Here is a 16060-nt window from a genome sequence, read left to right as displayed (position 1 = left end):
GTTTGCCAACCGGCTGTGGGACTCGGAGCCAAACCCCTTTCCTTTTTGCCCTATAAGTTCCCCTCGCACAGAAAGGGATAGAAAGCCCTCCCAGGGCTGTGGGAGACTCCTAGGGGCTTCCCGTCCAGACTGCTCCTAGCGTGACGTCTGTCACCTGGCACTTCGTGAGTGTCCCTCCCTCTCTCGCTGCACACAGGGCAGAATTCGGCCGCAGCAGCAGCTCCAAAAAGATGTGAGCATGAGTAAGAGAACAAAAAGACCAATGAATGGCCCTAGCTGGGGAAGCTTACTCCTCTGGGTTGTCAGTAAATAACCACGCCACGGTCTCGTACATGGAGCGTGCTGCTCCTCAGACCAGGGGTGGGGAAAGCCAGAAGGGCTTCTGCTTCTCCGGCATCTTGTTTGGGAATGGACCCAGCCAAGCTCTTTTCTTAGGCAGAGCTTGACGCTGTCAACGACTCCTGGCAGTGAGTGTTAGGGCTCAGACGTAGATGCGTGAGGGCTGGGTGCCTAGGAACAAGGCACGGTGGCAGAGACCCAGCCCTCCCAACTCCGGAATGTGCCCATCCTGGGAATCTGTACAGATTTATGGGGCGTCTGCACCGTGCCAACTTGGGGCATCCACGAGCCTCATGTGGGACCAGGGCAGACAGCACTGGGATGGGGAGGGGAGATACAGCGATGATCAGGGGCAATCACGGCAGCGTGAGCGAAATGCTGGGAGGGGATGCCCAGGAAGCACGTAGGGTCCTACACTGCCTTCCCAGAGGAAGAAGAGAGGAGGAGGGGGGCGGCAGATCGGCCAAGAGAGCAGTAGTACAAGGAGACACAGCAGGGGAGAGCCGCAAGAAGTCAGGCTGGCTAGATGGTAAGGAGTCGGGGATGGGGAGAAGGGAGAGGTGGTCCCGGGCACATGCCAGAAAGCCTGGCAAACCTCATTTTACCAAGGAGGCGGACTGTCTGTCCCAAGGATGGTGGTAGTCGCTGAAGGGCTTCAGGCAGGAGAGGGACGTGACCCGGTTTGCCCTCAAGAAAGAATGCGCCGCTTTGGGTGTTAAAAAGTAAACAGCAGGGGGAGACTAGAAGTAGGGAGGCCAGCTGGTCAGAGCTGGAGGCCTGACCGAGGCGGTGGCATTGGGGCGGGAGGGCAGCGGGGGCCTCTGGGAATCTCTCTGTGTGTTCCACCCAAATCCTGGGGTTGGGGCAGTAGGCGTAATAAGAGTTCGCAGTAGGCGTAACAATAGTGTCGTTCATGAAGGCCAAGCATTTGTATATTGCACCTCCATTTTTCAGGTAAATCATTTGAGATTCAGAGAGGTTGAAAATTTTATCTGAAATCACACAACTGGTGAGTGAGTGGCAGAGCTGGAATTTGCAGGCCCACTGCTGAGCTGCTGACCACTAGCCTCTCCTCTCCCCGTGGCCCGGCCTGTGGGCGTGGAGCACGGAGGGAAGCAAGACGGGTGGTGGGAGGCAGGAGGAGAGGTGAGAAGCAGGAGCCTGACCCTGGGACACCACCCTCCCCTGGTCCCACCCGAGGGGCTTCTTGGCCACAGACACCCCCAGGCCCCTCATTAACAAAACAGAGCCACAGCCTCCCAGACCAGCGGAAGAGCATTCAGTCCAGTTCCTCCAATGGTCAAGAATGGGCAGCCTTCCTCTGAAAGGGCAGCGATTTTAGCCCATTGCTCATGTGGCCACTGCCTGACCCCTGCCAGGTAGAGCGTGTTCCCCCAGACCTCGTCATTGCAGCTGTGACCCAAGTCCTGTTGTCAGCGAGCAGTAAATGCCACATCCCGTAGCTTCTTGTAGTCCTGGTGCACGTTAGCCTCCTAAAGGCAAAGGAATGTCCTGTCATAAAACATCAAATGACATCATCCCCCCTAGCGTTTCATATATATTCATACTTTCTTCTCTAAGTAACATTAGCACGCTTTGGGAAACACCATTCTGGACCAGCGTCGCCTTTGCCGTGTGAGCTTGTGTGTACTTGTGAGTAGGGTGGTCATGATGGCCTTTACCTGCCGCCTGCCCTGGCGGGTGAGGGACTCTGACAGCTCTAGGCTTGCTCAGCTCCTCCTGGGATGAGAAGCCTCTCACCTGCCCCTCCCCCGCCCCTGTCACCCCACCCCCAGCACCTGGAAGCCCAGAGCACAGGTAGGTGGGATGCTGAGGATGAGTGCTGACGAGCTGGCATCCTGGCACGGCCCCCAGCTGGCTGTCACAGGCACCCCCCCCACCCCCAAGACCTCCAGAGTTGTGGGCCCCCAGTGGCACTGGGCTCCACATGCACAGCAGATGTCAGGACTGGGACCGAGGCCCCACCTCCAAGGGCTTGGCTTGCAGTTCTGGAAGGTGATCCTGGCTGGTGGCCATTCCTTGAGCCCCCATTTAGAGCAGTTGTCAGGCAGTTGCTGACTTGCAGCCTCCCCTCCGCCCTCCGAGTGGGGCCAAGTGACTTCATTCCTGTGCCATGCTCTAGCAGGAGAAGGAGATGGGTTATGACCGGGGCAGGTACCCAGATCCGGGAGCAGGGTCCTCCATCCCCAAGTCCCGGACTCTGGTGTGTGGCGTTTGCTCTCAGGGGTGCATCCTAGCCACCCAGAACAGCTTGGGGCATCACCTGAGGTCTGGCTGCTGGGCCCCCAACAGGGGAAGATCAGGGTGAAGGTGAATAAGCCAACTGTTGAGGCTCCTCTTCTGATCGCCCTGCCTTCCCGCAGAGGGCAAGCCTTCAGCCCCTTTGGCTGAAGAGAAGAACACTGAATGGGAGCCCAGAGCCCCCTGGACCTTGGGCCACAGGACTGCAGTTTCTAAACTAAGGCTCTTTCCTGCCCAGAAGTTCCTGGGTTCTAAGCTGCTCCTGCCACGTCCCAGGTCCTGTGGAAGAAAGATGCTGGGGGGCCCCCTGCTGGCCTTTCCATGGAACTGACCCCTGGAGGGGGGGAACCTGTTGAACCCGGGGACGGGGGCCTTCGCTGGCCTCAGAGGAGAGCGGAGACATCCACCTGCCCCACCCCCACTGCCGCCTAGCCCAGTTCACCCTCCATGGTGCCTGGCCCTGCTTTTGACAGTGAATCCTGAACTCAGGGAATCTGGCTGCTGGCCACTTGGCATTTCCTTGGCCTTCCTGTTCCCGCACTTGACTGGGGACCTTCCTCCAACTGCGCCGTGCCCCCTCCCAGCCACCCCAGGACTGAAGGGCCACAGTGCTCCAGGCCCTGCTCCTGCTTCCTCCCACTCACAGCTTGTGTGTTCTCTCTAACCCTCCCTCTCCCCCACCTCCCCCTGCTGGATTTTAAGGACAGGTTGTGGGGAAATGGTCCCCGCAGCTATCCTAGAACACTAATGAGCCGTGGCAACACCCAGGGAGTCGGCCTTATTGCTCCGCCACCTCCCAGTTTGGTGACATTGACGGTTTTCTGGGATGAATGCTTGATATCAGCAAACTCTCCTGGAGAGAATGCCGCAGGCTCCCCTCTCACGTCCTGCCCCCCTGTCCTGAGGGAGGGGCTGAGACACTCCCGGAGAAATGGAGCCCCCCCGGGGAGGCACGAGGGACCTGTCCAAGGTCAGCCTCTGCATCTCAAGCTTCGCCGGACTTCTCAAGGTTATAGGAGCACACTGGCTGTTCTCCCACCCGCTTCAGGCACTCGTGGGAGTGTACTGGGGTCCAGGGGGCTCCAAGTAATGGAGAAGCAGCTTGACCGTCGTCCGTTGTCACTGCCTGGGGCTCTGGGCATCAGCCCCCCGCTCCCCATCCCTTTCTTCCTGTTCCGTCCTTACTTGAGAACCTGAGAGATGCGGGCGGGAGAGCCCCTGCAGGAACTGGGAGCGGGAGTGCGGCTCCAGCTGGGGAGGCACCCCCACACATTCGGTTCCTTTGACCCATGGGGACAGGCTAGAATGCCACAGCCCCGCCGGCTGCTCGGGCCAGCCCAGCACTCCCTCCCCAGCCGCCTGACCACAACCCTGCTATGGGGTCATGCTGCCCCCTGCTGGCCACACCAGCAAAACACAGGCCAGGGTCCGTCCTCAGGCTGTATAGGTGTTTCTTCTTCGCCCAAGCTTGCCGCTGAGCTGGAGACTGCGGGGGCTCCAAGGAACCGACCATGGGCGCCCTGCCCACAAGGATTCTCAGACTGCATGGGCGGACAGGTCTAGAACCGCCTGGCACACAGTAATGTTCGTGGAGTGAACAGACAGATGAACGAAGGCGTGCATCTGAAGCGTTCAGCTGTTGACGGACTCTGGTATCTGACCAAGAACAGACAGCAAATCAAATCAGACGTTTATTGAGCAGGGACTGAGACTCCTCTTGGGTTGACAAGATCTAAAGAGGAAAACCAAGTATGAAGAGTCCAACAGTGCTAAACTGCAACACAGGTGACCGCAGAACAGCCTGGCTCTTGCCGCCAGGTGGTTCATTGGCAGTGAGGACCCAGGGGGGTGATGGAGACAGCCTTCAGCCTGGGCCTTCAGGGAAGGCGAGGGAAGGGCAGGTAAGGGGGGGGGCGTCGATGGCAGGGATGAAACTCACAGGGCATGGCCAGTGGGCATCCTCCAGGGTGCCCTTGTAATCTGTGATATTCACATTGGTTTCCACGACCGCCCTACAGAGCAGCTGCTGCTACCCCTACTCTACATTTGAGAGAAAGAGGGGGTCACAAGAGGTCCCAGAGTTGTGCCCGTTCCTACAGCAAGAACACGGAGCCAGGATTCAGACCTCCACTTAGGAGACGGTGGCCGGATTCCAGTGCCTGAACTCCGAGGCTTCTCAGCAGGAAGGGTTGTGCACGAGGACAGATTGGGGGGCAGAGGAAGGCAGAACGGTCACTGCAGTGGCTGTGAGCACACAGTAGGGGACAAAGAAACTCCTCCTTCCACACCTAGGGTTTCCTTCATGGTACAGGGGCCAGCGGAGGCCTGACGCTGCCGTCTTACGCCCCACAGCAGGCCAGCCCGAAGTCAGCCCCACAGAGGAGGGGCTCCTTCTCCCAAGGCCCAGACCTGGCCCCGGTCCCTCCGATGGTGCCGCCACCAGAGGGCCATTCCTGCAGCCCTTCTTCCTCATAGAGAGGGCTTCTGGGAGAGACAGATGTGCTCTCGAGACAGCTTGGCAGACCAGAGCCACACTTCTGCCATGGCAGGCCCAGTCTGGGGGGAGGAGGGGCTCTGTCGGCTCGTGCTTGTCCGTCGCCCCCACCCCCATCACGGGCTGCTTTTCTTTCCAAGAGCTTGGCGTGGTGACGAGGCTAACCCTAAAGCACCACCCGCACCTCCAGGGAGAGGCAGTTTGTCTCAGGCCTCTGGCTGCTTGTTGGCAGGGCTACGGGAGCCCACTCCCTGACCCCTTCTGGCTCCGTTGCAAGAAGCACAGGCTTGATGTGCAGCTTGGGGTCCAGAATAAAGGCAGGGGAGAGTGGTCCCTGAACTGGGCAAGGCTGTCCCCATACAGGGCATCCTGGCCATGATGGCAGCAGTGTTGTCCAAGCCCCCTTTCCAGGGGCTTCTGCTCTCATGCTTGTGTGTGGTCTGCTCATCCTCCCACCGGAGCCCTGGGCAGGGGAAGCAGCACATGGCCTCCTGCCCCAGATTTGGGGGGTGGGGGTGCCGACCTCAGGGCTGTGCAATCCAGCTTCCCACTTTGCCTGACTCCTCAGTCTTGGCATGTTTCTTTCCTCCCCCATCAGGCCCTGCTCCTCTCCCTGGGTCCTGGGGGTACGTTTGTCTCTCCAGTCGGAGCCGTATCTGTCCATACTTGTTGATTCTAATTACACGCGAGGGTAGCAACACTCAAGTGTTCAACCCTAAGAGGTTAACTCTCTGAGATTTGAACACCTCAACAGCACATTTGCCTCGCCCCAGGATGTGTGATTCCTCTTGCTGTCTGTGACCCTCCTGTTCATCCTCAGAAACCCTCCTCTCCTCTGGAAGAGAAGGGAGCCCTGGGTCTGCCGACCACCTTCTACGCACCCCCAGGAAGCGCTCCGAGTTCTCTTGGCAGGCCTGGGCATCTTGTTTTCTTAGAGCTGGGGACGCCCCTTGGTGTCCTGGGAGGCGAGTCATTCAGCAGACAGCTTTATTGAACACCTTCTCTTTGTCAGGCAGGGCGCTGGGGTGCCAAGCACAGGGGCCACAGCAGAGAAGACAGATGCCATCCCCCACCCAGGACAATGGGGAGGTGGTGCACAGGCTACCAAGGAGTAGGCACAAAGAGGGGCATGAGCAAGGGGGATGAGATTGGGTGGCAGGAGGGAGTCTCTAGGCTGAGACCGAAGGGCACGAGAGAGCCAGCCTGCAGGTAGCCTGGGAAAGAACAGGCAGCGGCAGCCCTGACCCCTGCTGGATCCGCCCCCCCTCCCCCCGCCCCACTGCAGGCTCGTGGAGGAGTTTATGCTCCTGGCCAACATGGCAGTGGCCCACAAGACGCACCGCACCTTCCCTGAGCATGCCCTGCTGCGCCGGCACCCCCCACCCCAGACCAAGATGCTCAATGACCTCGTGGAATTCTGCGAACAGATGGGGCTGCCCATGGACTTCAGCTCTGCCGGGGCCCTCAATGTGAGTGCTGGGAGTGCAGAGGAAGGGGGAGGCCCTGGGGAGAGGAGGCCTCCTAGTCACAGAGGCCCTGGCCGTGGGTCATGCTCCCCACCAGGACCAGGCCGAGGGAAGCCACTCTACACTCCTCTGTGGGCAGGGATCCTGCAGCCAGGGCTGGGCTGGGCCCAGAAACTTTCAGTAGGGGGCTGAGATGATTGGAAGCCCGAGAATGTTTTAACGGTAAGTGGTGTCACGTGCTCCCTTCCTGGAACTAAGCCTTGTGGGGCGCAGGCCTGAGCTCTGATCCCCCAGAAGGGAGGCTGTTCCCATCTGGGCTTTTTAAGCCTGGGTAGGCAGAGAGGTGCCTTAGGTCAGACAGCTGGAAACCAGTCTCTCTGTCCAGCCAACAAGACATGGAAGGGCTGACGGCAGAGCCACGGCCCAGTGTAGGACACGGGCTGGGGGCTGCTGGCCTCCGCACTCCACCATGGCCTTCTGAGCAGGGTCGAGCCCCTCAGCATACCCTTCCTCCCCAGAGCCAGGTGTCAGATGGTCAGAGGGTGACTGGGGCCCCAGAGCCTGCCCCAGCTTGACTGCCTGTCACACGGTTTGCTTCTAGGAAAGTCTGACCAAAACATTTGGAGATGACCAGTACTCACTGGCCCGGAAAGAAGTGCTCACCAACATGTGCTCCCGGCCCATGCAGGTAAGGAGGGGCCTGGTTCCCCAACCTCCCCCTTGTCCCAGGAGATCGCATTACCTAGGACAAGTGAGCCCTGAGCTCCTGAGCCCGATCTGCCTCCTACACAGGCCTACATCGACTTGCCTGCCTTACCTGCTCAAGGATGGTTTCTGTGGGGCCGTTAAAGGGCCCAGTTTGAGCCCCGCTACCCCCTGCATGGCCTCTGGGGCTCTGCTTCCTAGCTGAAGGCCGGGAGTCATCCCAGGCACACACCAAGCCTTCAGTGCCCAGGCCCCGCAGACCAGACCAGCTCAGGGAAGGAATGGGGGCTAGTTAGCAACTCAGTTGGATGGGCACCCTGGAGGGAGGAGATTGTCTCCCATAGCAGCCTGCCCAGAGGGGAAGTCATCAGCCCTCACCATGCCTTGTGGACCCCAGGCAGAGAAGTTTCCCTCTTGCTAGTTGGTAGGAGAGGACTTAGGCGGTTGGGCCTGTGTCACAGGCGGTGTGATGGGCAAGCAGCCTGGGAGGTAGACAATGAACTTGCTCCTAACAGCACGTCTCAGCCCTCCGAGGCTGAGCTTCAGCCCCTGCAGGCGCAGGCATCTTGGGAAGGAGCCACCCCACTGGCCTGTCAGGTCAGCAGGATCTGCAGCTACTAATGGGGCCAACTCTGGGCCCCATTCTGGCCAGGGGGCAGTGACAGACCATTTTTCAGGGGCTCAGTCACTCTGCAGATTCAATCTGTTCACAAGAACCGGGTCACCTCAGCTAGCCCCGGCCAGTTTATTTCCTGACAGTCATATTTTCTGCCAGGAATGGAGCCATCGGGGCCCTTTTGGGTCTGGCTGTCTTTACCCTGTCCCTGGGCACAAGCGTCTGCCACCACCAAGCACCTTTAAAGCACGCCACCCAGAGGGGCAGGTGTGCCTGTGGCCAAGGGACTTGATGTCACTCTGCCCGCTAGTTACTCTGAGACACGGTTGCCCCTGGGTCTCAGCAACTGCCTGTTGACTGCGCCAGGCAGGGCCAGTTGGGCTCCCGTTCCCTGCCCCCTGCCCCCCCCCCCCCCGCCTCTGGAAGTGTCTGGAACTGTCCACCTCTGAGGTCAAACTAGCCCTGGAGCTCCGTGGAAAGGAGCTCTCCTCTCCTGAGTCACCCAGAGCCTGAAAAAGAGTGACTTCTGGCCTTGCTTGCCAGTGAGTGACCTTCAGGGCTGGCCTTTGTATGGGGAGCTGATGGCGGGGGGGGCGGTTAGGAGTGTCTGTGGTGCCCCTGAGAACTAGGATGGGGACAGGGGACCAGGCAGCAGTGGCAGCAATGAGCACAAATGTCCTAAGGAAGCCACTGAAACAGGACACCTGGGACTTTCCTGTCCCGGAAAAGCCACAGTACCCCCCCCCCATCCCACCCTACCCAGAGACACCTTCCCAGCCAGGAAGGGGACCAAGGCCTCTGTGCTCCTCACCCCAGCTCATGTGGGGAACTGGGCTACCACCACTGAGAACAACGCCCAAACGTGGCTCGGGATGGAGGCTGCCCCCACGTCCCCCGGTGACTTGCCCTGGACATAACCCAGGCCACAGCAGGAGCTGGGAGGCGGCCTTGGGGAGCTGAGCAGGTCATCCCCGGCTGCACCCTGATTCCTGGCCCGACACACACAGTAACCAGAGCCGGCTGTCCACTTGGCCAAGCGCACGGGCAGCAAGGGGAGCGAGCGAGTGAACACCCAAGGGTGTGACTTTGGCCCTCTGTGAGGAACCTGTTCACTTGCTCCTCACCGCGTGCCTGAGTCCCAGCCCCGAGAGCTCGGGGGCCACAGGGCAGGCGGCTGCAGGGACTGTGGCCAAGCCACCCACCCAGCAGAACCACCATGGCCTGGAGAAACTCGGCCTCTCTTCGTGTACCCCAGTCCTCACCCCTCCCCCGCAGAGGGGCCTCTTGAACTCAGACCTCTGAGTCTTGGTGCCAGGACGGCTTGTCAGGGACAAGGGCTGAGGCTGGCGGCTGGTGAGCCTTTCCCTCCCTTGGCTGGCGTGGGGTTGCCAGCAGGGGGGCCCGGAGGTGCAAGGGTGCCAGCATGGCCTTCCACGGGATCGGGATCAGGGCTGGAGGGCGTGAGGTCGGTCTCCACCAAAGACTAGGCCTGGGCCACAGAGGAAGGAGCCAGGCGCCCACTTGCCCATGTCCCTGTAGACGGGTACCAGGCGTCCCGCGCCTTCTCTCCTATGGGCCGTTCTGGCCACGTGGCGGCGGCGGCGGACTCCGCGTCCTCACGGAGCCCTGTGGCCGCCCCGGCTTCCGCTTGTGCCTCCACAGCATGTCCGCAGCCCCTTGTGCAGCCGGCCACAGGCCGCCTCCCCTCCTCCCGTCCTGTGGAGCAGACCAGAACCGCTCCCTGCCCCTAAAACGACAGCAGCAGGCCAAGCTCCTCCCCAGCTGCCCTCAGACTTCAGCCCGTGGTCCGCCCTCCCCGAGGGCTCAGGGGGCCAGCCCCAAAGGGCTCTGAGGGAGGAGACCCTGCAGCATCTGGAGGTTTCCCCGCACCGCCTGTGCCCACAGAGGCGGGGTGGGCCCCTTGCGGTGCTCTCTGGCCTGTTCTCGGTGCTGCCACCACGAGGGGTCTGCACAACCCAAGGCAAGGCCCACATTTGTCTTCAGCGGGAGAAGGGCATGGATGCTCCGTGGCTGGGCGCAGCCCCATAGCAGCCCCTGGGCCCCCTTACAGAGAATGGCCCCTGGCCTCCTCAGGCCCGCGGTCAGCCGCCTGCGACCTGGTGGGTCAGTCCACTCCAAAACAGCCCATCCCGAGCCTCCAAGTATCACAGCCTGGCAGAGCAAACCCAGCCGTGGCCTGGCCCGGCCTGGCTCTAAGACCCCGCCCCCATCCCCCCCCCAGATGGCCCTGTACTTCTGCTCGGGGGTGCTGCAGGACCAGACGCAGTTCCGGCACTACGCCCTCAACGTGCCGCTGTACACCCACTTCACCTCTCCCATCCGCCGCTTCGCCGACGTCCTGGTGCACCGCCTCCTGGCCGCCGCGCTTGGTAAGAGGCACAGCCCAGGGGGTCATGCAGGCCTGTGCCCACCTAAGGGCTGCCCAGGCCCAGAGTGGGTACCTAGCAGCCAGAGGCCACACTGCATGGCCGTAGAGGCCCCGAGGGGTAGTCAGCCGAGCAGCAGGTGTGCCTGGGCCCGGAGACCCTCCCCACCCCACCCCCACCCTGCCGTGAGCATGCTAGGGGTCAGCTGCAGTAGAGCTCACTAAAAGTCCTATACAAAAGCCAAGGGCCCTAACCGTGGCTGCCCCCGCCCCCCAACCCTCGGAGCTGGGCAGCAGAGAGACCTTAGCTCAGCATGGGCCGCCCAGGCCCCACGTTGCCTAGGCAGGGAGCACCGTGCCGCCTGTCCCCAGCCGTGGCCGGCATATGCACAGCACCCTGCCAGCAGCCCCGCACCCACCCTCTTCCCAGGCTACGGGGAACTGCCCAACTTGGAGTCCGAGGCCCTGCAAAAGCAGGCCGACCACTGCAATGACCGCCGCATGGCCTCCAAGCGCGTCCAGGAGCTCAGCACCGGCCTCTTCTTTGCCATCCTGGTTAAGGTGAGGCCACCGGCCCAGTGCCCCCCCTCCCCCTCCTCCACCCCATTTCCCCTCCTGGGCACCGGCTCACAGGGAGCTGTCAGGGAGCTCAGGGGCCTCCGGCAGCTGGGGTGGGCCCTGGGGGTGATGCCACGTCCCGTGGCCAAGCCTTGGCTGGAGCCCTGCCCTGCAGGAAAGCGGCCCCCTGGAGTCAGAAGCCATGGTGCTAGGCGTCCTGAACCAAGCCTTCGACGTGCTGGTGCTGCGCTACGGGGTGCAGAAGCGTGTCTACTGTAATGTGAGTACCCACGGGCCCCTGGGGCCAGGTTAGGGACCTCTGGGCAGGGGTGCTGAAGGGCATCTGCTATGACGTGAGTGCCGGGACCTCGTGGCTTCTGTGCAAAGCCCTCCCCCACCCACAGACACACCGGGCCGTGTCCACTACACTGTCTGTTTTCACCTGCGTGTCCCCCCCAGCCTCTGCCGGGGTCCCCTCCATATTTGCCTGGCATCAGAGGGGGGGGGGGGCCTGTCCCAGGAACAGCCCTTGATAGACACACAAGCATGGAGGATGGGAGCACAGGCTGGGGTCCTTGCTGTCCTCACCTGCCCGGAAGAATACAAGCCATGGTGGTGACGTTGGCCATGTGGTGGCAGAGGGCGTGCCGTCCCTGACCTGGCTTCCCTCTGCCACCCAGCACCAAGCCCACCTGGATGGGCCATGCCGGGACACCCCACTGCACCTGCCTGGGATGAGGGATCCAGGCCAAGAGCCAGGCTCGAGAGAACGGGCCCCTCCCTCACCAGTGCAGGACGGCAGAGCTGGCAAGCCTTGGGGGATTTCTTAATGGGAATGTGAAGGAAGGAAAGGGCAGAGAGAGTGGTCCGTGGCCAGTCTGGAAGCTGTGTGCCCTGAAGAGAAGGAAGAGACCAGTCCTCGCCTTGGGTCCTGCCCTGTGTGGCTATTCAGTCGAGGTTCTTTCCGAGGCTATTTGGTGCCTGTCCTGACGTCATCTGAGGGACCTATTTCAGCTGACCTTGCAGTTAGCAGGTCACTCCCTGGCCCCTGACCCTGGCTTTGAATTTCCTGACATCCAGAACCCTTGGGGGAAGGCAGAGCCCCGCACACAGAGTGGAATAAGCATGGAGTTAATACAGTAAAGCAGAAGAGACAGAATGGAGTCCCGCTGCGATCTGTCAGGGCTCCGGTCCTGAAGTTCACTGAGCAGGACAAAAGTTCAGGTGTCGGTCATCAGACAGGTCTAGGTCTGCAGACAAGCCGGCCCTCAGCCTGTGCCTGCAGGGGTCGACGCCCCTCTAGCCTTAGGCGCCCGGTCCACCTCAGGCCTCAAGTAGACAGTCCCTGATGAGCCCGTGCTGCTCAGCACTCAAGTCACCCTCAGGTACGGCCTCAACGGAAGCTGCCCAGAGGCCAGAGGCAAGGGTGGGGTGGTCCCTAATCAGAGGTCGACGGCCTGCTGCTGGGCTCTTTCAGAGGGAGGGGAAAAAAAAAAAGAGGGAGCTCTTTCAAGGCCAGAGGCGGGCAAAGGTAGGGGGCTGGCCCGGGGGTGGGGGGGCAGGGTCCAAGGTTAGGAGCTTACAACCTGAGACGTAGATGTGTGTGCCCCCAGGCTCTGCCCCTGCGCTCCCACCACTTCCAGAAGGTGGGCAAGAAGCCCGAGCTCACGCTCGTCTGGGAGCCTGAGGCCGAAGGACAGGAGCAAGTGCAGCAGGTCAGACCCCGGGAGTGGCGCAGCTTCTCCAGAGTACCACTGCGTGCCCGTCCACCCCCTTGCTCTTCATGAGCCCTCCTCCTGCCTCCTGGGGCACACTTGCCAGGCCTCCCCTGCTGGCCCTGCTGCCCCTCCCCGCACCCCGGCACTTAGGCCTTAGGCTCCCCCGTGGGATTGCAGATTCTATACGCAGAGACCTGCAGCTCCCCCATATGCCCTCCTTTGGGCCAGAGCGTTGCCGTACTGCCTGCCCTGCCTTGCCCCCCGCCGCCCCAGTGGGGAGAGGCAGGGGGCTCTGCCTGTCTCTTTAAAGCAGGGTTTTAACCGTTGGGGTCCTTTGGGGACTCTCATGCAAACTATGGATCTCCTGCCCAGGAACTTGCATATAATGGTTTTCACCTACAGCGTGCTCTGAAGGCCAGCCCCAGACCCCGACCCTGGGCACTCACTGTGCACCAGGCAACGCACACAGCCGTGTCCCGCTCCCTGACTTCTCACCGGGGCCCTGGGGCCTCAGTATCCGAGCAGGCTCAGCTTACAGAGGCCTGCAGGGGAGGGCAAGTGGTCCTGGGGCCCCGCCAGGTGGACAGTGGCAGGGCTGGGCCCTGCCCCACCCCCCACCCCCCAGACCGGCCCGCCCACGACCCACTCGTGTCACCAAACTGGGCTCTGCTCTGCTGCAGGTTGTCACCATCTTCAGCCTGGTGGAGGTGGTACTGCAGGCCGAGGCCACCGCCCTCAAGTACAGCGCCATCCTCAAGCGGCCGGGCACCGAGGGCCTCCTGGGCCTGCAAGACAAGGAGCCAGCGGCTGGTGGCCCGCAGGCCTGAGGCCTCCCGCGCAGCCGCACCCCGCCCACGCCCCTGCCCCACCCGCCCACACCCCTGCCCCACCCGCCGGCTTTTAGGAATAGGACCTTTCGACACCAAAGGGGATTTTTAATTTGGTTTTTAACAACTCAGGGTTTTGTTTTTATTTCCTCATTCTATTTTATTTTTGCAGCTCAGTTTTTTAAAACAAACTGGAGAGGAGAGGGTGGGGCTGGACGGAAGGCTTAGGCCTGGCTGGTGCTTCACCGGAGCAGAATGGGACCCGGTCCTCCTGGGAAGGCCGGCCAGCCCCCCTTCTGCCAGGCCACCCACTGCCTTCCCCTGCCCAGGAAACCGGGGACTTTCAGCAAATCAGTGTCATGGAATAAAATCAAGTGTGAATTGCTGTCTGGTGTGTGGGGCACCGCTGGGAGGCCCGGGCAGCAGGGTGCCCCTTGGACCCAAGGCAAGGGACCTGGCTCCGGCTCCACCCCTCTCAGCTGAGCTGGGGTTGCCACCCCCCAGAACCTTCCTGTCGGTTCCAGGATGATTCACAGAGCTGGCCACATGTCAGATTGATGCCCGTGCCTCATTCTGGCTGATTAGAAATGTAATTAGTATGCAAGACAGCGGGCTCACCCATCACCCTGCAGCAAGTGACTGTCCATCCCCACTCCCACCACCGCCTCTCTGCCTGCTGGCCTCGGGAGGGATGGCACGAGTCCTGTGGCACTCCCTCCGTCAGGTTCTAGGCCAGAGCTCTGAGTAGCCCTGTCCACACCCCTCGGCACAAGCCGGTACCTCAGCCCCTCCAGCGCCAGTCCTGTACCCTAGTGGCGCTGAGGGAGCCGGGGGACAGAGGGGACCTGGGCCTGCCAGAGACGAGGAAGGCCCTCAAACTGGCCTTCCCGACCAGGGAGGGGGAAAGGGGTGCCTGGTGGCCCTACCCTGGCCTCGTCACCTTCCTGACATCATCCTGAGCACCCACCAATTGTACCATCCCTGGGGACCCAGGGCCCGAGATGGAGGGCTCCTGGGCCGTGCTCTCTCCCCAGCTGGCCTGACCATAGCCTGCCCTCCTGCCCCGCCTGACTAGGGAACCACAAGTTGGCTTCCCCAAGGGCTGCCAGAAACGAGGGTGCAAACCACAGTGACCCCGGCCCTGGTTCCACCGTGCTTTTCCTTGCGTGTCAGTATTAACGAGCCCATTTGATCTGGTTGCAGTGAATCCTCTTCAAAGAAAAATTCAGTGCAGGACCTTGTCGGAGGGCCTCGTGGGGACCAGAAGACCGATGGCGTGGCTGCCTTTGTCCCCCACGGGCAGGCCGTGGCTCATCATCCGCCCAGCCCCGGGCCGGGTGTCGGAGGGGAATGGAGGACACGCCACCGTCCTGCCTTCCTTTCTCCTGCTCCAGCACCTCAGCCAGCCTTCCAGGTGTCCATCTCGCCACCCCCAAGATGTCCCTGAGGCCACCAACCCCCTGTCTGTTCCTGTCCCCAGAGCGTTCTCCTGCAACCAAGGATCTGAAGGGAAGTTAGGTGTGAGGGGCTGGTGGTTTGGTATTTGGATGAGGAGAAGATTTCTGGGTGTTTCCTGACCTAGGCAGCCCGACAGAGCCCAAGGGCAGGACAATCTCAACCCTGTCCCGATCCCCTGGACTGCCCCACCCTCTGAGGAGGAGCCCCGTTCTGCCCTGGGGCTGTCCCCTGCCGGCCTCCCACAGAGCCCGGGAGCTGAGCCCCCGTGGCGTGACACCCATCAGGGAGGCAGTGGGTCAGAGCCCCCGGGCCCTCTCTTGAGCAGCATGAACTCAGACCGGACCCCAGTCCTCACTGCCCCGGTGCCCCCTGAGCCCCGATGAGGCATAGCCGGCTCGGTCAGCAAGGAACATCTTTGCCGCCAGGACTTGTTTGGGCAGAGGTGGGTCTCGCCCTGATGCACCCTAGAACCACGGGGGCCATGGCCACCCCAGTCCACCCCTGCTTCATCTGACAGAAGTGGAAACTGCACCCAGAAAGGAGCCAGGCCTCTGGTGGGTGCTCAGGACAAGCCAGGCCTCTGGCCAAGGTGACACAGCAAGACTGCCCAGCCAGGACCGGGCTCAGGCACCTGCCCTCCACTGCACCCCACTGCCCAAAGGAGGCGGCCCAGCACTCTCCCCCAAGGTCAAACGGGGTCCGTCTTCATCCCCTCTCCCAGCACGCGGAGGTCCACTGAAGGAGCCGGCCCCCTCTGTGTCCCAGTGTGACGGAACTGTTGACAAAAGGGTGACGAGACACAAAACCTCGTCAAAAAGGAAGACTCATCCCTGCAGCTGCACACAAGTACCGGCAGAAGCCCAGGACCCAGAGCAAGGCCCTGTCTTCCTCGAGGGGCCCCCTCGGATCCCCATGGCAGAGGGAGCCGTAGACGCAAATAACGTCCCTACGAGACGAGGCTCTTAGCAAAGTTCCTGGAGGCTGGAGAGGGTATCCCCAGCTCCGAAAGGACCGGGGCCAGAGGATCATGCGTGGGCCCCACGGGGGTGAAGGAACTGAGGCTCGAAGGTACTTGTCTAACCCCGAGCTGTGAGGGTCAAGGTCGCTAGGATCAGAGAGTGCTCAGAGGACGCACAAGAAGATGCTGGAAAGGGAGACCGCATGGACCCTCTGAGCTGGCCTGAGAGTTTGCGCTCTCTCCGAGGGCCGTGCGGGGCTGGGCCGAGATCCG

General features: G+C 61.6%; 1 protein-coding gene across 9 annotated transcripts in view; it reads left to right on the top strand.

Moving 5' to 3' along the window:
- Positions 1-16060, top strand: part of DIS3L2 (DIS3 like 3'-5' exoribonuclease 2) — a 355216-nt gene that overhangs the window by 335479 nt on the left and 3677 nt on the right. For 7 of the 9 annotated variants that reach the window (XM_088021501.1, XM_028105170.2, XM_028105169.2 and 4 more), the window contains 7 exons: positions 6381-6564; positions 7163-7249; positions 10125-10272; positions 10699-10829; positions 11002-11106; positions 12440-12541; positions 13225-15897. In XM_088021501.1, coding sequence (XP_087877627.1) covers positions 6381-6564; positions 7163-7249; positions 10125-10272; positions 10699-10829; positions 11002-11106; positions 12440-12541; positions 13225-13371 — 904 coding nt within the window. In that variant the 3' untranslated portion in view covers positions 13372-15897. The remainder of the gene's footprint in view (positions 1-6380; positions 6565-7162; positions 7250-10124; positions 10273-10698; positions 10830-11001; positions 11107-12439; positions 12542-13224; positions 15898-16060) is intronic. The other 2 variants (XM_028105173.2, XM_028105172.2) reach the window with 2 other exon arrangements.

Source organism: Eumetopias jubatus, unplaced genomic scaffold (assembly GCF_037043125.1).
Source record: "Eumetopias jubatus isolate StellerSeaLion01/CBP00866 unplaced genomic scaffold, mEumJub1_p1.0 scaffold_3, whole genome shotgun sequence".
NCBI lineage: Eukaryota > Metazoa > Chordata > Mammalia > Carnivora > Otariidae > Eumetopias > Eumetopias jubatus.
The sequence above is the reverse complement of the archived record's forward strand: the minus strand, read 5'-3'. Positions and strand labels throughout refer to the sequence as shown.